Source organism: Copadichromis virginalis, linkage group LG23, assembly GCF_057382275.1.
Source record: "Copadichromis virginalis isolate Kocher_CV1m ecotype Utaka linkage group LG23, C_Virginalis_male_GT1.1, whole genome shotgun sequence".
In the NCBI taxonomy this organism is placed as follows: Eukaryota; Metazoa; Chordata; class Actinopteri; order Cichliformes; family Cichlidae; genus Copadichromis; species Copadichromis virginalis.
Window position 1 is genome coordinate 17,765,827 of NC_140639.1, and position 13,698 is coordinate 17,779,524.

Here is a 13,698-nt window from a genome sequence, read left to right on the forward strand (position 1 = left end):
TCAAGCTTTTCTTATAACTATATTTTAAAACTGTTCAGTTTCCTTGCTGATCAGGACCTCCTCCATGTCCACTCATACTATTCCAGTGTTATTAAGTGATAGTTCAGCTGGTTACTGATGCTTGTTTTGCACTATCTGGATAGATTTTATTTACAATGGCTACACCCACCAAAGGGCATTTTATGTCAATTAACAGAAACCTCGTATATAAAAGTGCTCTGGAACAAGGTGGGAGCTCGGCACAGCGTTCACATCCCCAAAAAAGAGTGTTCAGCAATGAACAGTCCCTATTCACCGTTTCAGTTTAACTCCCGGGCCGCCCCACGAATCAACATTCAGCAATCGTTTCCGGTACAACGGGAAGTCTGTGGGGTGAAGGCACGGGGAGCGCATCTCGGTGAGTAAAACTACCCCCTCTGTCCTACCGGAATAGTGCACCTTCAGACAGCACGACATCGCTCATGCTGGACTTCCTGCTGGGCTCACACTGTGCGATTTTTGGCCCATTTTGAGCCGATTTTTGAGTCGTGCGACCGTTTTGGCGATCGGCCCGATTTTGGCCTTCGTCGTGCATCGTGTAGTATATGTGGGGTAACGAGAAGCGATTAACACCTCACGACCAGCTCCCGATCATCAATCGCTTGGTCGTGAGGATTTCAAACCTTTTTGATTTCAAACAGGATTTCAAAACTGTTTGAAATCCTCGCGACCGTCGTGAGGGTGTCACCGCAGTTTCTCACACTGCGCACGCGCAAACAAATGTCAGCGAAAAAGACTGCGCAGCACGTCAGTGCAGCGTGTGATCTGGACACAAGCGATGGAGGTACTTGTAGAACTTCGGAAAGCTCATCTGAGCTTTTTCGATGTGGCCTCACAAAATTATCACAACCGTGAAAATAGTTGGATAGACATTGCTGCTCAATCACAGCTGCCTGATCAATGTTTTTCATTAGCAATTTAGCAAAGTTGATGGTGGCGGTGTGTGTCTGTGTGTGTGAAAGACAGAGCAAGCAACAGAATTTCTGCTATAACCTTCATTTTATGGACGCACAGTGTGAGCACTCAGGTCGCATCAGAGCATCGAGCCGTATAGTGTGAGGCCCTGCATCGTGACCTACGAACTTGTAACCTCTGCGAGTCAATCGTGCAGTTTGAGCAGAAGCTGAACGTAGACATGCGGAAGTAGCTACGTGTCCTTGTTTTTTGTTAAGATAAGATAAGATAACCTTTATTAGTCCCACACGTGGGAAATTTGTTTTGTCACAGCAGGAAGTGGACAGTGCAAAAGTTATTTAGCAAAAATTAGAATACAATAAGAATAAATACAGTACACAACTGTACAGAATAGAATAAAATGAAATACTATATATAGTAGAATAAAATATACAATAGGATAAAAATAGAATACAAATTCTATATACGACTGAGTAAAAATACAACGATGCCAGAAAAGAGTATTGCACTTAGTGTTATTGCACATATATGGATATGTGTGTTTGATCAGTTGGAGTCTTTGTTGTACAGTCTGACAGCAGTGGGGAGGAAATAGGGCTGTTCGATATAACGATATATATCGGATGACGATATAAAAAGTCTATCGTTTCATTTTACGCTATCGTTTGTTTGGTGGTGTCGCAAAATAAATTGTTTACGGCAATATTTTTTCATCGTTTTGATGGTCACTGTAGTGACTATATTAATTTCTTAAAGTTCTCTCTTTCTCTTATATTTTATATAACCACACTATGGACGGACAAGCGCCTGTTTTTATGCGTTGTGGTTAGCAACAACAACGGTAACAGCATCGCGTGTCCGCTTGTTTATGTTCCACATAAACCTTTCACAATAAAGCTCAAGATCCTGTTGAGAGTTTTCAAAATAAACTGAATCACGTGAAAGAGCAGATTATTTACGGATGAGAATAAAAAAAGAGCTGCCAGGTGCTAAAAAATAATCCTTAGACTCAAATGTTAGAACAGGCTTTTCCCCGCAGCACGCCGTGTAATAAATACAAAGAATACGGCGGCTGTTACAACTTATGTCTAAAAATGTATAGTTTCATGCATTGGTTAAAACACTCGACTCCAGCTACGTGACGCGCAGCTGGAAACACTTCCCGCAAGACGAGCTGCCCAAGATTCACAGAATTTACAGAAAATGTTACATTTTTGTGATTTATATCGTTATAAATTCTTATATCGGGATATGAGATTTTGGTCATATACCTGCGAAATCTTTCCGTCCCACACCATGGGTGCTGCAGCCTGCCACTGAAGGAGCTGCTCAGTGCTTTCAGAGTCTCCTGCATGGGGTGGGAGATGTTGTCCATCAGGGATGATAGCTTAACCACCATTCTCCTGTCACTCACCACCTCCACTGGGTCCAGAGGGCATCCTAGAACATCCCTTCTGATCAGCCTGTTCAGTCTCTTCCTGTTCCCAGCAGAGATGCTGCCACCCCAGCAGACCTCACCGTAAAAGATAGCTGAGGCCACCACAGAGTCATAGAAGGTCTTCAGGAGTGGGCCCTCCACTCCAAACAACCTGAGTCTCCACAGTAGTTACAGCCTGCTCTGCCCTTTCCTGTAGAGGGCGTCTGAATTATGAGTCCAGTCCAGTTTGTTTTTCAGATGAACACCAAGGTATCTGTAGCTGTCCACAGCCTTGATGTCCATCACTTGGATGTTCAGTGGTAGCAGTTGAGGATGTTTGTGCCTGCGGAAGCCTACCACCAGCTCCTTGGTTTTACTGGTGTTGATCTGGAGGTAGTTCTGCTGGCACCAATCTACAAAGTTTTGGGTCAGTCCTCTGTACTCCTTGTCGTCCCCATCAGTGATGAGGCTGACTATTGCAGAGTCATCAGAGAACTTATTTAAACCACAAAATGGGAGCGTTCAAGTGTTTGTCCTACCTCCTTTTCCTAGCGTCCTTTCCTTGACCTGGATTGAAACGTGATCGGGATTAAGGATGGAGAGGTGATTGGAGGAGATGCTGGAGAAAACGCTGTCCTATTATTCATAGCGACCTTTGCGTACTCTAATGCTCCATTCATAGTTGACATTCTCTCAATGTGAAGTCATCTGATAAGACTGCAGTACAGTCTGGACTTATGTACTGAATAACTTATTTTGTGATGAGCTGATAGATAGCTGTACACAACTATACTAACATACATATGCAATTATCACGGACAGTAACATGCATGTGTGGAACAAACATTATATCCATGTTAGAGTGCTGACTGTGGTTTTATGAATGTCCTCGCTGTAAAAGAGCTTTCAACCTCTGGTTCATGCAAATACATGTCAGTATTTGACATATCACCTTTCATGTCCAAAGTTACCTTGGATATGAAATGCAAACTATGCAAAGTTCAAATGTTTGCAATAAATTCAAACCATAAAGAAGCCTCTGACTGGACTTGTGTGACATAAAGTGTCACCGCCATCAGCTCAACAGTTTACCTGAAGGTTTACCTACATATTGTTTGTTCTGTCAGGTGTGATTGTGTAACATGTTAATTTGTGTTTCACATGTTTAACATGGGCAGCTGCCTGCTCAACACAAGCCAACGCTGTGGAAATGGTTTGTATGAAATAAGCAAATGTGCTTCATCTTTCATGAGCTCAGCTCATGTGGATCGTCACACCAACTTATGTGACTTGAACCTGTTAGATGTGATTTAAAAGAGGAAACAAACTTTCACATATAATCAATATCTTGATGTCAGATGTTTGAAATTCACAGCACTACAGTCTCACCTACGAACAACATAAATGAGTATTTTCTTGTCACAGTAACATTTAAAAATGTTAATTTTACTTTTGGATGCTCTCTCCTTTATTGGTGATTGGTGGAAAACTACCAGATGGTCCATCACCACCAACAACTAGTACGGAGAATGGACTGAGATGTTGGTCAGACAAAACCAAACTAAAATCCTAATAAGTTAATCATTAAAAAACAAAAACTGTGCTGTCTGTTAGCTTTTAAATGCATTAAAACAATAATTGTGGCTAATAATGGATTGGATTTATATAGCGCTTTTCAAGGCACCCAAAGCGCTTTACAATGACACTATTCATTCACTCTCACATTCACACACTGGTGGAAGCAGCTACAGTTGTAGCCACAGCTGCCCTGGGGCAGACTGACAGAAGCGAGGCTGCCATATCACGCCATCGGCCCCTCTGGACAACACCAGTAAGCGGTAGGGTAAAGTGTCTTGCCTAAGGACACAACGACCAGGACAGAGAGGCCGGGGATCAAACCGGCGACCTTACGGTTACAGATGGGCTTCTCAACCCCCTGAGCCACGGTCGCCTGCTGATTAGTTGAGCATTAGACTCCATGGTCACAGCTCATACTGTGACCATGGAGGCACAGATGTGGCTGCTAAAATCTTTCCTCTGCCTGTCCTGATGCCCTTTCACTCTCAACTGTGTGAAGTCTTGTGTAAACAGTATCAGCTTCATTATGATCTGACTACGTTGGTTCATCATCGTCTAGAACGCTTTAGGGCCTGTTTCTGGGTAATCCCTAACCTGTTGTTTTTTTTTGTGTTTCCAGATGTTGTCCAGCTGTTCTTCTGGTTAGAACTCCATCATCTGAAATCTCAGGGACGTTTCTTCATATTTTGGATCAAGGAAACTTTCAGCCTGTCAGATCAGATGTCTTCAAGAAGGAAACCTGCGAATGCTGCAGCATTTCTGGTATGCACTCTTAAGCTCTTTGTTAGTCTAGTAAGCAGTGGATGATCAGATTAAACCTTTTTGTTTCCCTTCAGATAATTCTGATGAAAGTCTTTAGTGGTCTCAGTCTCTCGTGCCATCAAGGAGAGTATCAGATAGGAAATGAATGCTGTCCAAATTGTCTTGCAGGTAAGAACCAACTAAATGATGTGTGCATGTGCTTTCTAAGCACACACGTTGGATGCACGGTGAAAAAAAAAGTTTGATTTCTTGCTTTTGTTTTCATCAGGAAATCGAGTGAAAAGTCACTGCACTGTAGAATCAAGTACTTCCTGTCTGCCCTGCATGACTGGAACCTACACTGATCAACCTAATGGACTGGAACGATGTCATCACTGTACAAACTGTGACTCGGGTACATTTATGTTCATATCTTCATTCCCTGACACTGAATCAGATCTCAACAGAGTTATTTTGTTGTTAATTGTTGTTAATCTTAAATCAAATCAAGACATTAAGGGATGTCTTTGTTCATTAATTCAAATATTCAACATGATGATGTCACATCTTTCCTGATTGTCATAACGATCAAAGGTGTTTTTCAGTCAAGAAAACATGAATCACAAACACATGAAACATGTTGAGTACGTTCTTTTTATGTTGGCAGGTTCTGGTCTCAGAATAAAGACACCGTGTACAGTAACATCAGATGCACTCTGTGAACCTCTGGAGGGATTCTACTGTGTCCACCCTACAGGACACAGCTGTGAGAGAGCACAGGAACACAAACACTGTAAACCAGGACAGTACATCAGTCAGAATGGTAGATTTGTGTACCTTTAAGTTTCCTGATCATGTTTATTTTATATAAATAAAACAAATGTTGGGTGGGGGGTGCAGGAAGGTCATCTGGCATAAAAATCTGTGCTAAAACAAAATTCTGACTCATCGAGAATGAGTGTATCAAAGACTGCCTCTGGCGGAAGGTATCTTAGGAAGCAGTGAGAGAAAAGGAAGGAAATGTGACACTAGGGACTATGACGGTAAAGAATGAAAGCTGCTATTATGATGGAGAGAAGGAACGTAGATAATAATGTGTGTACAGGAGAGCAGGTGGAACAGACGAAAGGCCGGGGTCATTGGATGTGGAATCAAACTATACCATGGTGTAGATAGGAAGGGAGTAGGGGTAATATTAAAGTAATAGCATGTCAGCAGTGTTGTGGAGGTGGAGCGAGGCTCAGACAGGATCATGAGTCTAAAGGTGAAACTCAAAGGTGGGATGTTGTCCGCTTTCTGAATGTTCCCTTGAATGTTGTTGCTGCGTATGGCCCACATGTGGTACAGTTAGTGGGAAGAGAGAGAGAGGTATTCTGGAGTAAGTTTAGTGATGTTGTAGAGGCTGGGGATTGGAGCAGAAACTTGTATACATGCAGGTGAAGGAACAGTGGCGATGAGGACAGATAGTGGTGGATTTGGGGAAATGATCAAAATGGCTGGGGTGAACAAATACTTTAGGAAGAGGGTGGAACATGAAGTGAAATAAGAGTGGAGGCAGGTTCACACAGGTGGACTACATCTTGTGCAGAAGGTTGAATGTCAAAGCAAGACAAGACTGCAAGGTTCTCATCAGAGAATGTAAGTAAGCAGCATCAGATGGTAAACTGTAGCATGAATTTGCATGTGAAGAAGAGGAAGGAGAGCAAGTTGACAAAGGAAGAATATTCCCCAAAAGTTGATTCTGTTGATCTGGATGTAGAGTTTACGAACATTTAAAACTCTACGGCCACTGTTAAAACATTTCATACACAGTAAAGTCATAGTTATGAGCCATAAGTATTGATAAAATAGACATGATTACAGAAACCTGATTACAACAGGATGATTATGTTAGTTTAAGTGAGTCAACTCCCCGAGTTACTCACTGTCACAATCCTCAAAGCACAGGCTGAGGAAGAGGAGTTGTAGCAATCCTTCACTGTAGCTTATCAGCCAACCAAAAACCCAGACCGAGTTAAACTCTTAGTGTGTGAAGAAGATAGTGATTTAATATGGTAATTATTGTTTATTAGTAGCCACATTATTTATTAGATGTACAACTATAAGCCCCACACTTATCCGCACATGTCGTTGTTGTCATGTTGTCATCAGGAACAGCCTCCACAGACACTGAGTGCTCTGACTGCAGCAGTGGAACATTTTCAAATGGAACATTTCACTCCTGTCAGCAACACACACAGTAAGTGAAGCTTCAGAGACACATGTGCAACATCTGTACACTGTCTCTAACAGTGTCCCTCTGTCCTTCCAGATGTCACTCACTCAACCTTCAGCAGATAACAGCAGGAACATCTGCAGCTGACTCTCAGTGTGGAGAAAAAAGTAATCATATGACACTGGTTGTCATTATCACTGTGATGCTCTCAGTAGTTGTCATTATTGCTGCAGTGTTATTACTACGACATTACAAAATGAAGGGGTTTTGGAGTGTAAATACAGGTGAGGATTATGAAACAAAGAAATTGTTCTTTTTTTACTAGATCATAATCATTTTTGACAGTGATTTTATTTTTTTTATAGATTTTGTTTAATTACAGTCTCAAACAGTTAAGACTGTGTGTTTGTGTCTTTCTCAGTGTTCATTGTATCAGATGTAAACAATGTGTTATCTAAAAAATTTTCTTTTTTTTTCTTTTTCTTTTTCTTTAATGGACCAAAAAGAAGATGTTGTAAAATGATGACATCCGAAGGTAAGACAGTGAGTTGCTGAGTGAGTGAGCTGCACTGATTTCTCTACAGATGTATCAGAGCTTTAATCACATGTGCTTCTCTCCTCAGTGTGGACCATCATGAAGGACAATAGACAGGAAACGATCGGCTCTCTGCAGAATAAACCTGTCCTAGAAGGAGGACGGTGACAGGTTGTGTTTGCAGTGGACAGAAATAAAGAAGCTGAGCGTCCTGCATCGCTCTGGTCTGGATTATGATGATTCATAATTCAGTTCAGGTGCTTCACAAACAAAAGCAATTCCTTTGAAAATCATCAAATACAAGGACTGCACTGAAAACAAGTGAGAATTCAGCCAACTTCAGTAATTCTCAAAACATGGCTGCTGGTTAGTTTTCCACCTGTGTTTACGTCCAAAGATCTACACATCTGTATGTTTCAGCTTTGTCCTTCTGTCACAACATTGTTCATCTTCATCTTAACTTCCTGCTAGCTTCTATCATGGTTAAAGCTCATGAGTCATCGGGACATCCAACAATGATGGTGTTACTGGAGCTGAGTGAAGTTTGATGGCTTTATTATCCACGCTGTGACACATGGCAGCTGTCACAGCAGAACACATGAAGTCAGCAGGTGTGTTTAAATTCAGGCTCTGCTTCATCTGAAGGTCGATTACATCACACCAAGGCGACGAAGCCCATCCAGAATCCGAGGCTCCTACAAACGTGTCCTCCTCCTCCCTAGATTTGAAGGACAAGTCGGTCCACCCGATCCCAGGATTCATTGCAGCGTGGTAGTGGAACATATATTTTGGTCCAGAGATGGAGCAGCACTCTCTCTCTGAGTCTCTGATGCTGTTTTATGTTTAAGTCTGGCTTCAGTTCAATCTAATTTAGCTGCTATGACATCAGAGAGTGTAGGGAAGGAACAGCCACACCCACAGGTGACATCATGCAGTTTGTGTTTTCACCTTCAGAGGACGACAAATCAACACAGACAGAGAGCTGCATTCAGACTTTCCAGCCATCAGTAATAACTTCAAAAATAATCATCAGTGTTTCAGCAGTTATGATATCAGAGATAATCTAGATATGTGTGACAATACTGAACATGACACATGACACACGACACAAATCATGTGATCCACTCTGACTGCACCTTCATTCATGACTTCAACATGTTGAAATGAGCTTTGAAGAAACATTTAGTGAAATAAAGCTTTCATCACAGGATTAATGGGAGCACCAGTTGAACTTTGTACTAACAACATTTTGAATAACAGTTTGAATAAAGCTCAGGTGTTGAAGATACTCACTGATTGAATGGTTGTTTTCAGCTCTGCTCCCAGTCTTTACTGGTGAAGATAGAAGGTGTGACTGGATCTATAGACAGAGAGACAGAAAAGCATGCTGAATATTTGAAGCTTTGCAGTAGAAATGTTTATATTTTAAATACAACAGAGCTGATGTGGGATCAGTGTGTTCACACCTGCAGATACAAGGTTTCATGTCTTCACACGTCAACATTTGAACATTACTCTGACTTAGACTCAGTCTGAGCAGCCAGAGAACATATTTTCACATATCAATACACACAGAGATGAGCCCCTCCCACCTGTCCTTCTCCAGGTGGAGTCCCACCTCCTTACAGGAAGCAGCTCACCTGTGTGTCTGTGTTTAGTGTCCAGGTGTGGAGTGGAGCTTGTTGTTCGTGTGTGTGTTTGAAGAAACTGTAAGTTTGCTTTGTTTCCTCTTTTAACAGTTTGGTTTTATGAACTTTACTGTTTGTTTCTGCTCTCTAGTGTTTGGAGCAGATGTTCAGCTCTTATTTCAGGACAAACTTTGGATCACTCTTGTGTTTGAAGACTAATCCACATCATTTTAGATTATTGATTGACTGGAATCCACACTGGTTATCCGTCAGTAACTTTGCAACAGTTACTGACAGTATATATCGATCTGTATGAAACTTTAGACCCATCAGACTCTAATCAGTAATCTGATAGAACATTGTTCTTCCCTTTAACTAGAAAAAGTCAGATAAAATCAGTTTGTTCTTAAGAAGTCAACATTCAGGTCTTACTAAAGCAATGTTGAGAAAACAAGAAACAAAGAAGCTCCAGCTCAGTTCAGGATCACTGCAAGGAATCTCAGAATAAAAAAATATATTCTCACAAAAACCACAAACATTAACAGCATGTTTTAAACCCTGGAGGCTGTGACTTACATCATGGATAATGTGTGTAAAAGATTATGAACTTGTCGACTTTTCCACGTCTTTGTGTTGTTGTCATGTTCACTTGTTCTTAATAAGTGGATTTGGAGTTTTCTTCTTTAGCATTTGAAGGTTTTAATCATTAATAGTTGGTCAGAGTGTGGTCACTTGTGTTTCTCTCTATTTTGAGGTCCCAAGTCTCTGAATTTTTTTTTAACGCTTTGAAATTTTGCTACTTTTGAACTGTTTCCAGTCTCAATGAAGGCTCGCATTAAGTGAATCACGTCTTTAGAGTAACGTCTCAAACACATTCATGCCTCTCCCTCCATAAATGAAGAACATGTAAGATGTAAAGTGCAGAACCTAACTGTAATACTTTTGAAAAAGTCTTATGAAACCAGAGGCTCCCTGAATCTTTGCACCCTCGGTCTGTGCTCTGTGGGAAACTTAATTATTCTGTAAAAAGACTGTTTTAGAGCAGCCATACTCATGTAAAGGTTAACATCTCCACACAAGATACAACATGAATCAGTACTAGTTATCTGATGTCAGAGTCCTTATATACCAGGCACTCAGTATGTTCAAATTCAGTTGAGGATGTTCAGATGTTCAGATCTAAACCACTTTAACAAAGACTGCACAGTTGTGTCCAGAAGCTCAGGTCTGAGTCTGTCTCAGACCTTGTTGTCAGCAGAGCTGAGGAACTACAGAGCATCAACAGTCTGATCCAGACTGTTGATGCTTTCCTTTAACAATGACTCAGGATAATTCATGAAAACAGAAAATTGGATTTAAAAGTAGAAGGAACAGACTAGAAAGCTGTTTCAAACAATCAAACAGTTTCTCTACTGATAGCTGATGATTGACAAGTCACAGAAACTTGTCAAGCTGGTAGAACAGAACAGGAAGTGAGACATTTCTTATTTACTTTAAGTAAAAAAAATCTGATAAATAATGTGGATTACTGAGTAAATAAACTTCTGATGTATGTTAGTGTTTTTACAGCTCTGTTAAATAACCTGTTGTTACTGCTGATGCATCCCAAAGATCAGATGTGCTGCAAACTGAAACTATGCTGCATGCAGTTACCTGTTTTTCCAGTTTAAATTTTTATGAAGATTATTTCCTTGTCTGAAAACACCGCCTATCATACAAAGCATTTTTGTTTCTCACGAATATGATGGAAGACAGAGGAAGAAACTAACGCTTCTTCTCACCTGACTGTGTTCCTGTTACAAACATTATAGGGATATTATACAAATTGCTGTAGTTTATAATATAGCTTTTAAACATTTATTTATGCCTGTGTCCCTGAATTAATTTGATAATCATGTGAAGAACTTGTTGTCTACACATGAATTATGGTCTATTAATAAAGTCGAGACTATTAATTCTGATGTTATTATAGGCGATCTGTCAGCTTTCTGTTCAGCTTCCTTCTCTCACCCCAACACAGCAGATGGCGGCGCTCCCTGAGCCAGGCTCTGCTGGAGGTTTCTTCCTGTAAGAAGGGAGTTTTCCCTTCCGCCTTTTACCAAAGCGCTTGCTCATATGATTGATTGAGGGGGGGAGGGGGGGTGTATTACTGTAGCCGTCTTTACCTTACTACAGAAACAACTTTTGGTTTGTTGTTTTTGCTATAGAAATAAAATTGAACTGAACTGGTGCTGTCAATATAGAAACAGTTTGTTCTCATAGTTCCTACTGAAAGTAATATAAGTGTGAAACGTTGCTTTAAAAAAGGATTTAAAGCTAAACAAATGACTTTTAGCTCAGTGTTGCTAAACAGTGTATTTTAACCCTAACCATGATGATGAAATAGAAATCACAGAAACTCTGTCTGCTCTCTTCTGGTGTGTTCAGAGAGCAGGGAGGGTTCTCTGTTTGAGTTAGGATTAAGACTGTGTTGGTCAATCGCTCGAATCTTCTGTGCCGTTTAATAAAAAAACAAACAAACCCCAAAACAACTACAGGATATAATAAAAATCATTTCTCACATACTTGACTCCTCTGCTCAGCAGTATCAGAGCTCTTTTCTTGTTTTCTACTTTCTTGGCTTCCCGTCATGAAGCAACTGCCATCTTGTTTTTTCTTCCATATCTAGTGTCTGTTCTCCATTTTAGAGAATGTAAAGCTGCTGAACCTGTTTTCATGTTAGTGTCTGTAGCATCCTTTGAAACAGCATTTCTACAGTGTAGCACTGAATCGGTTCACTAAACAGGTTCAGAGGAATAACTGGAATATTTCCCAAACAGAGAGAGCCTGAAGAGATTTTTATACCCAGTGTACACTGTTTCTACTTTGAAATATACAATTTTTTGTGCTTTTTAATTACACAAGATAAAATCTTTTGTTTTTTGGATTCCAATAAATTTTACTAAATCTTCTATTTGCAAAATAAAACCAATAAAGGCTCAACTACAGCTTAAAGCCAGTGACAATAAATAGGTTTCAAAGAGTTATTAAGTTGCTGTCAGATTAGGGAGCTCTAATGTGAAAGGACAAGTTAAATATTAGGAACCACCATCGAAGAGACTCACCTCTGCTTTTGAGCTCAGATCTATAAATGTCTAAAATTAGTTGGTTCATAGACTTCAGGGTCATGTTAAGACTGGCAGGCTGTAAACGTTCGGTTAGGTACAGTGGCACCAAACCATCTCTGCACAGACAGCATGCTAACACAAAGCTAGCCAGGAACACAGAGTGATGTCAAATCTGAGTCTCTGGAGCACAGCAGCCAGAGCCTGAACTACAACTGATGAGCAGTCAAGCTGCAGCCTCCTTTTCTACCTGTTCATGTTTCTAAAGTAGAAACACTGTGGTGATCGCTTTGATCATAGAGCTCAGACCAAGAAAAAGTGATCTGTGTTGGTGTGTGGGGCTGTAGTCTGTAGGTTTATATTGTTTAATTGTGAGACAGTTTCAGGTCATTTATGGAGACGTGAAAATAGTGTAACAAGTACAGGAGCAAAATACTCCACCGAGTGGTTAGGTAACATTTTGCGTTACTTTAAAGAAAAATAGCCAGTAATATGTAAGACATTACTTTCTTTTTGAGTAACCACCCTAACATATCATGTGAACTTTATTCTGACTAAGAGTCAGTCTGAGCAGTCAGACAGCATATTTTAGGAGTGAACACATGAAGGTGTGGCCTGCCTACACACACACACACACACACACACACACACACACACACTGAGAGACAAGAACCCGCAGTTAAATGGTTCAGGGTAGACACACTGGTCCACGGTGTCTCTTACATGCTTTGCCTTAATATGGGATTGGAAAGTGAATCCTTCTCTAAAGCTTGATGCTCGTGTCAACACTGTGGTAAACAAGTTGAAAGAACGATCAAGCCTCTTATAAACGCATCCTTGAAATAATAACACATTCTTTTGTTACTTCTTGTCTCGATTAGTTTTCTTTTTATCAGAATCAGCGAGGCCTCTGTTGCTCGTCTACATTTGATGCAAAACACTGGTGCTTGATTTTTATCTGGTGCAAGTGAAGAGCACCTGAGTTCAGTGTCAGCTTACCGTTAACGACTTTGCTTGTTTGTGAATATATTTTAAAATCATTTTTGTTGGCCTTTAAGTCTCTTAATGGTTGTCCCTATTTTATCTGTGTGAGCTGCAGCACCTTTATGTCCCACCTTGTACTCCCAGGTCAGCATACCAGATGTTTTTACTTGTTTCAAAGACACAATGTAAACTGAGAGAGATTTCACAGCTGTGGCGCAAAAATTGTGGAATGATTTGCCGTTGATGTCCAGCTCCTTCAATCCCTGTTTTGTAAATCTTATTTTTTTAAATCACGCTTTTACTCCGAACCTATAACTCAGTGTGAGATGTTGTCTGTGATCTTAAGTTACTTTTTATTTTGCCTTTTATTGTTCAAATTCTTTAACTCCTGTATCTGTATCTTTACATTCTGGTTTTTATGTTATTGTACAGCATTGTTGCTGTTTTTAAATGCTCTATAAATAAAGTGGTATTCCAAACTTACAAACACAAAGTGTGTGGAACAAGAACAACACACACACACGTACACAAGTTAAGAAAGG

The 13,698-nt window shown here is 40.4% G+C and overlaps 2 protein-coding genes across 5 annotated transcripts in view; both read left to right on the forward strand.

Moving 5' to 3' along the window:
* Positions 1-13,635, forward strand: LOC146680565 (tumor necrosis factor receptor superfamily member 5-like). 3 transcript variants are annotated; one of them, XM_085447185.1, is made up of 9 exons: positions 1-397; positions 4,569-4,711; positions 4,786-4,879; positions 4,980-5,105; positions 5,358-5,513; positions 6,842-6,929; positions 7,002-7,189; positions 7,412-7,440; positions 7,529-13,635. In XM_085447185.1, the coding sequence occupies exons 1-8, from the start codon at positions 118-120 to the stop codon at positions 7,426-7,428; spliced, it is 1,092 nt and encodes a 363-aa protein (XP_085303311.1). In that variant the 5' UTR covers positions 1-117; the 3' UTR covers positions 7,429-7,440; positions 7,529-13,635. The 3 variants fall into 3 exon arrangements, with proteins under 3 accessions (XP_085303311.1, XP_085303312.1, XP_085303313.1); XM_085447186.1 differs by having other exon boundaries at positions 7,415-7,440; XM_085447187.1 differs by having other exon boundaries at positions 7,002-7,072.
* The window catches only part of LOC146680566 (protein NLRC3-like), a 20,165-nt gene continuing 15,555 nt past the window's right edge, over positions 9,089-13,698 (forward strand). Inside the window, exon 1 of one of the 2 annotated variants that reach the window (XM_085447167.1) lies at positions 9,089-9,149. The gene's annotated coding sequence lies outside the window, so the exon portion shown is untranslated. The remainder of the gene's footprint in view (positions 9,150-13,698) is intronic. The other variant, XM_085447166.1, reaches the window with a different exon arrangement.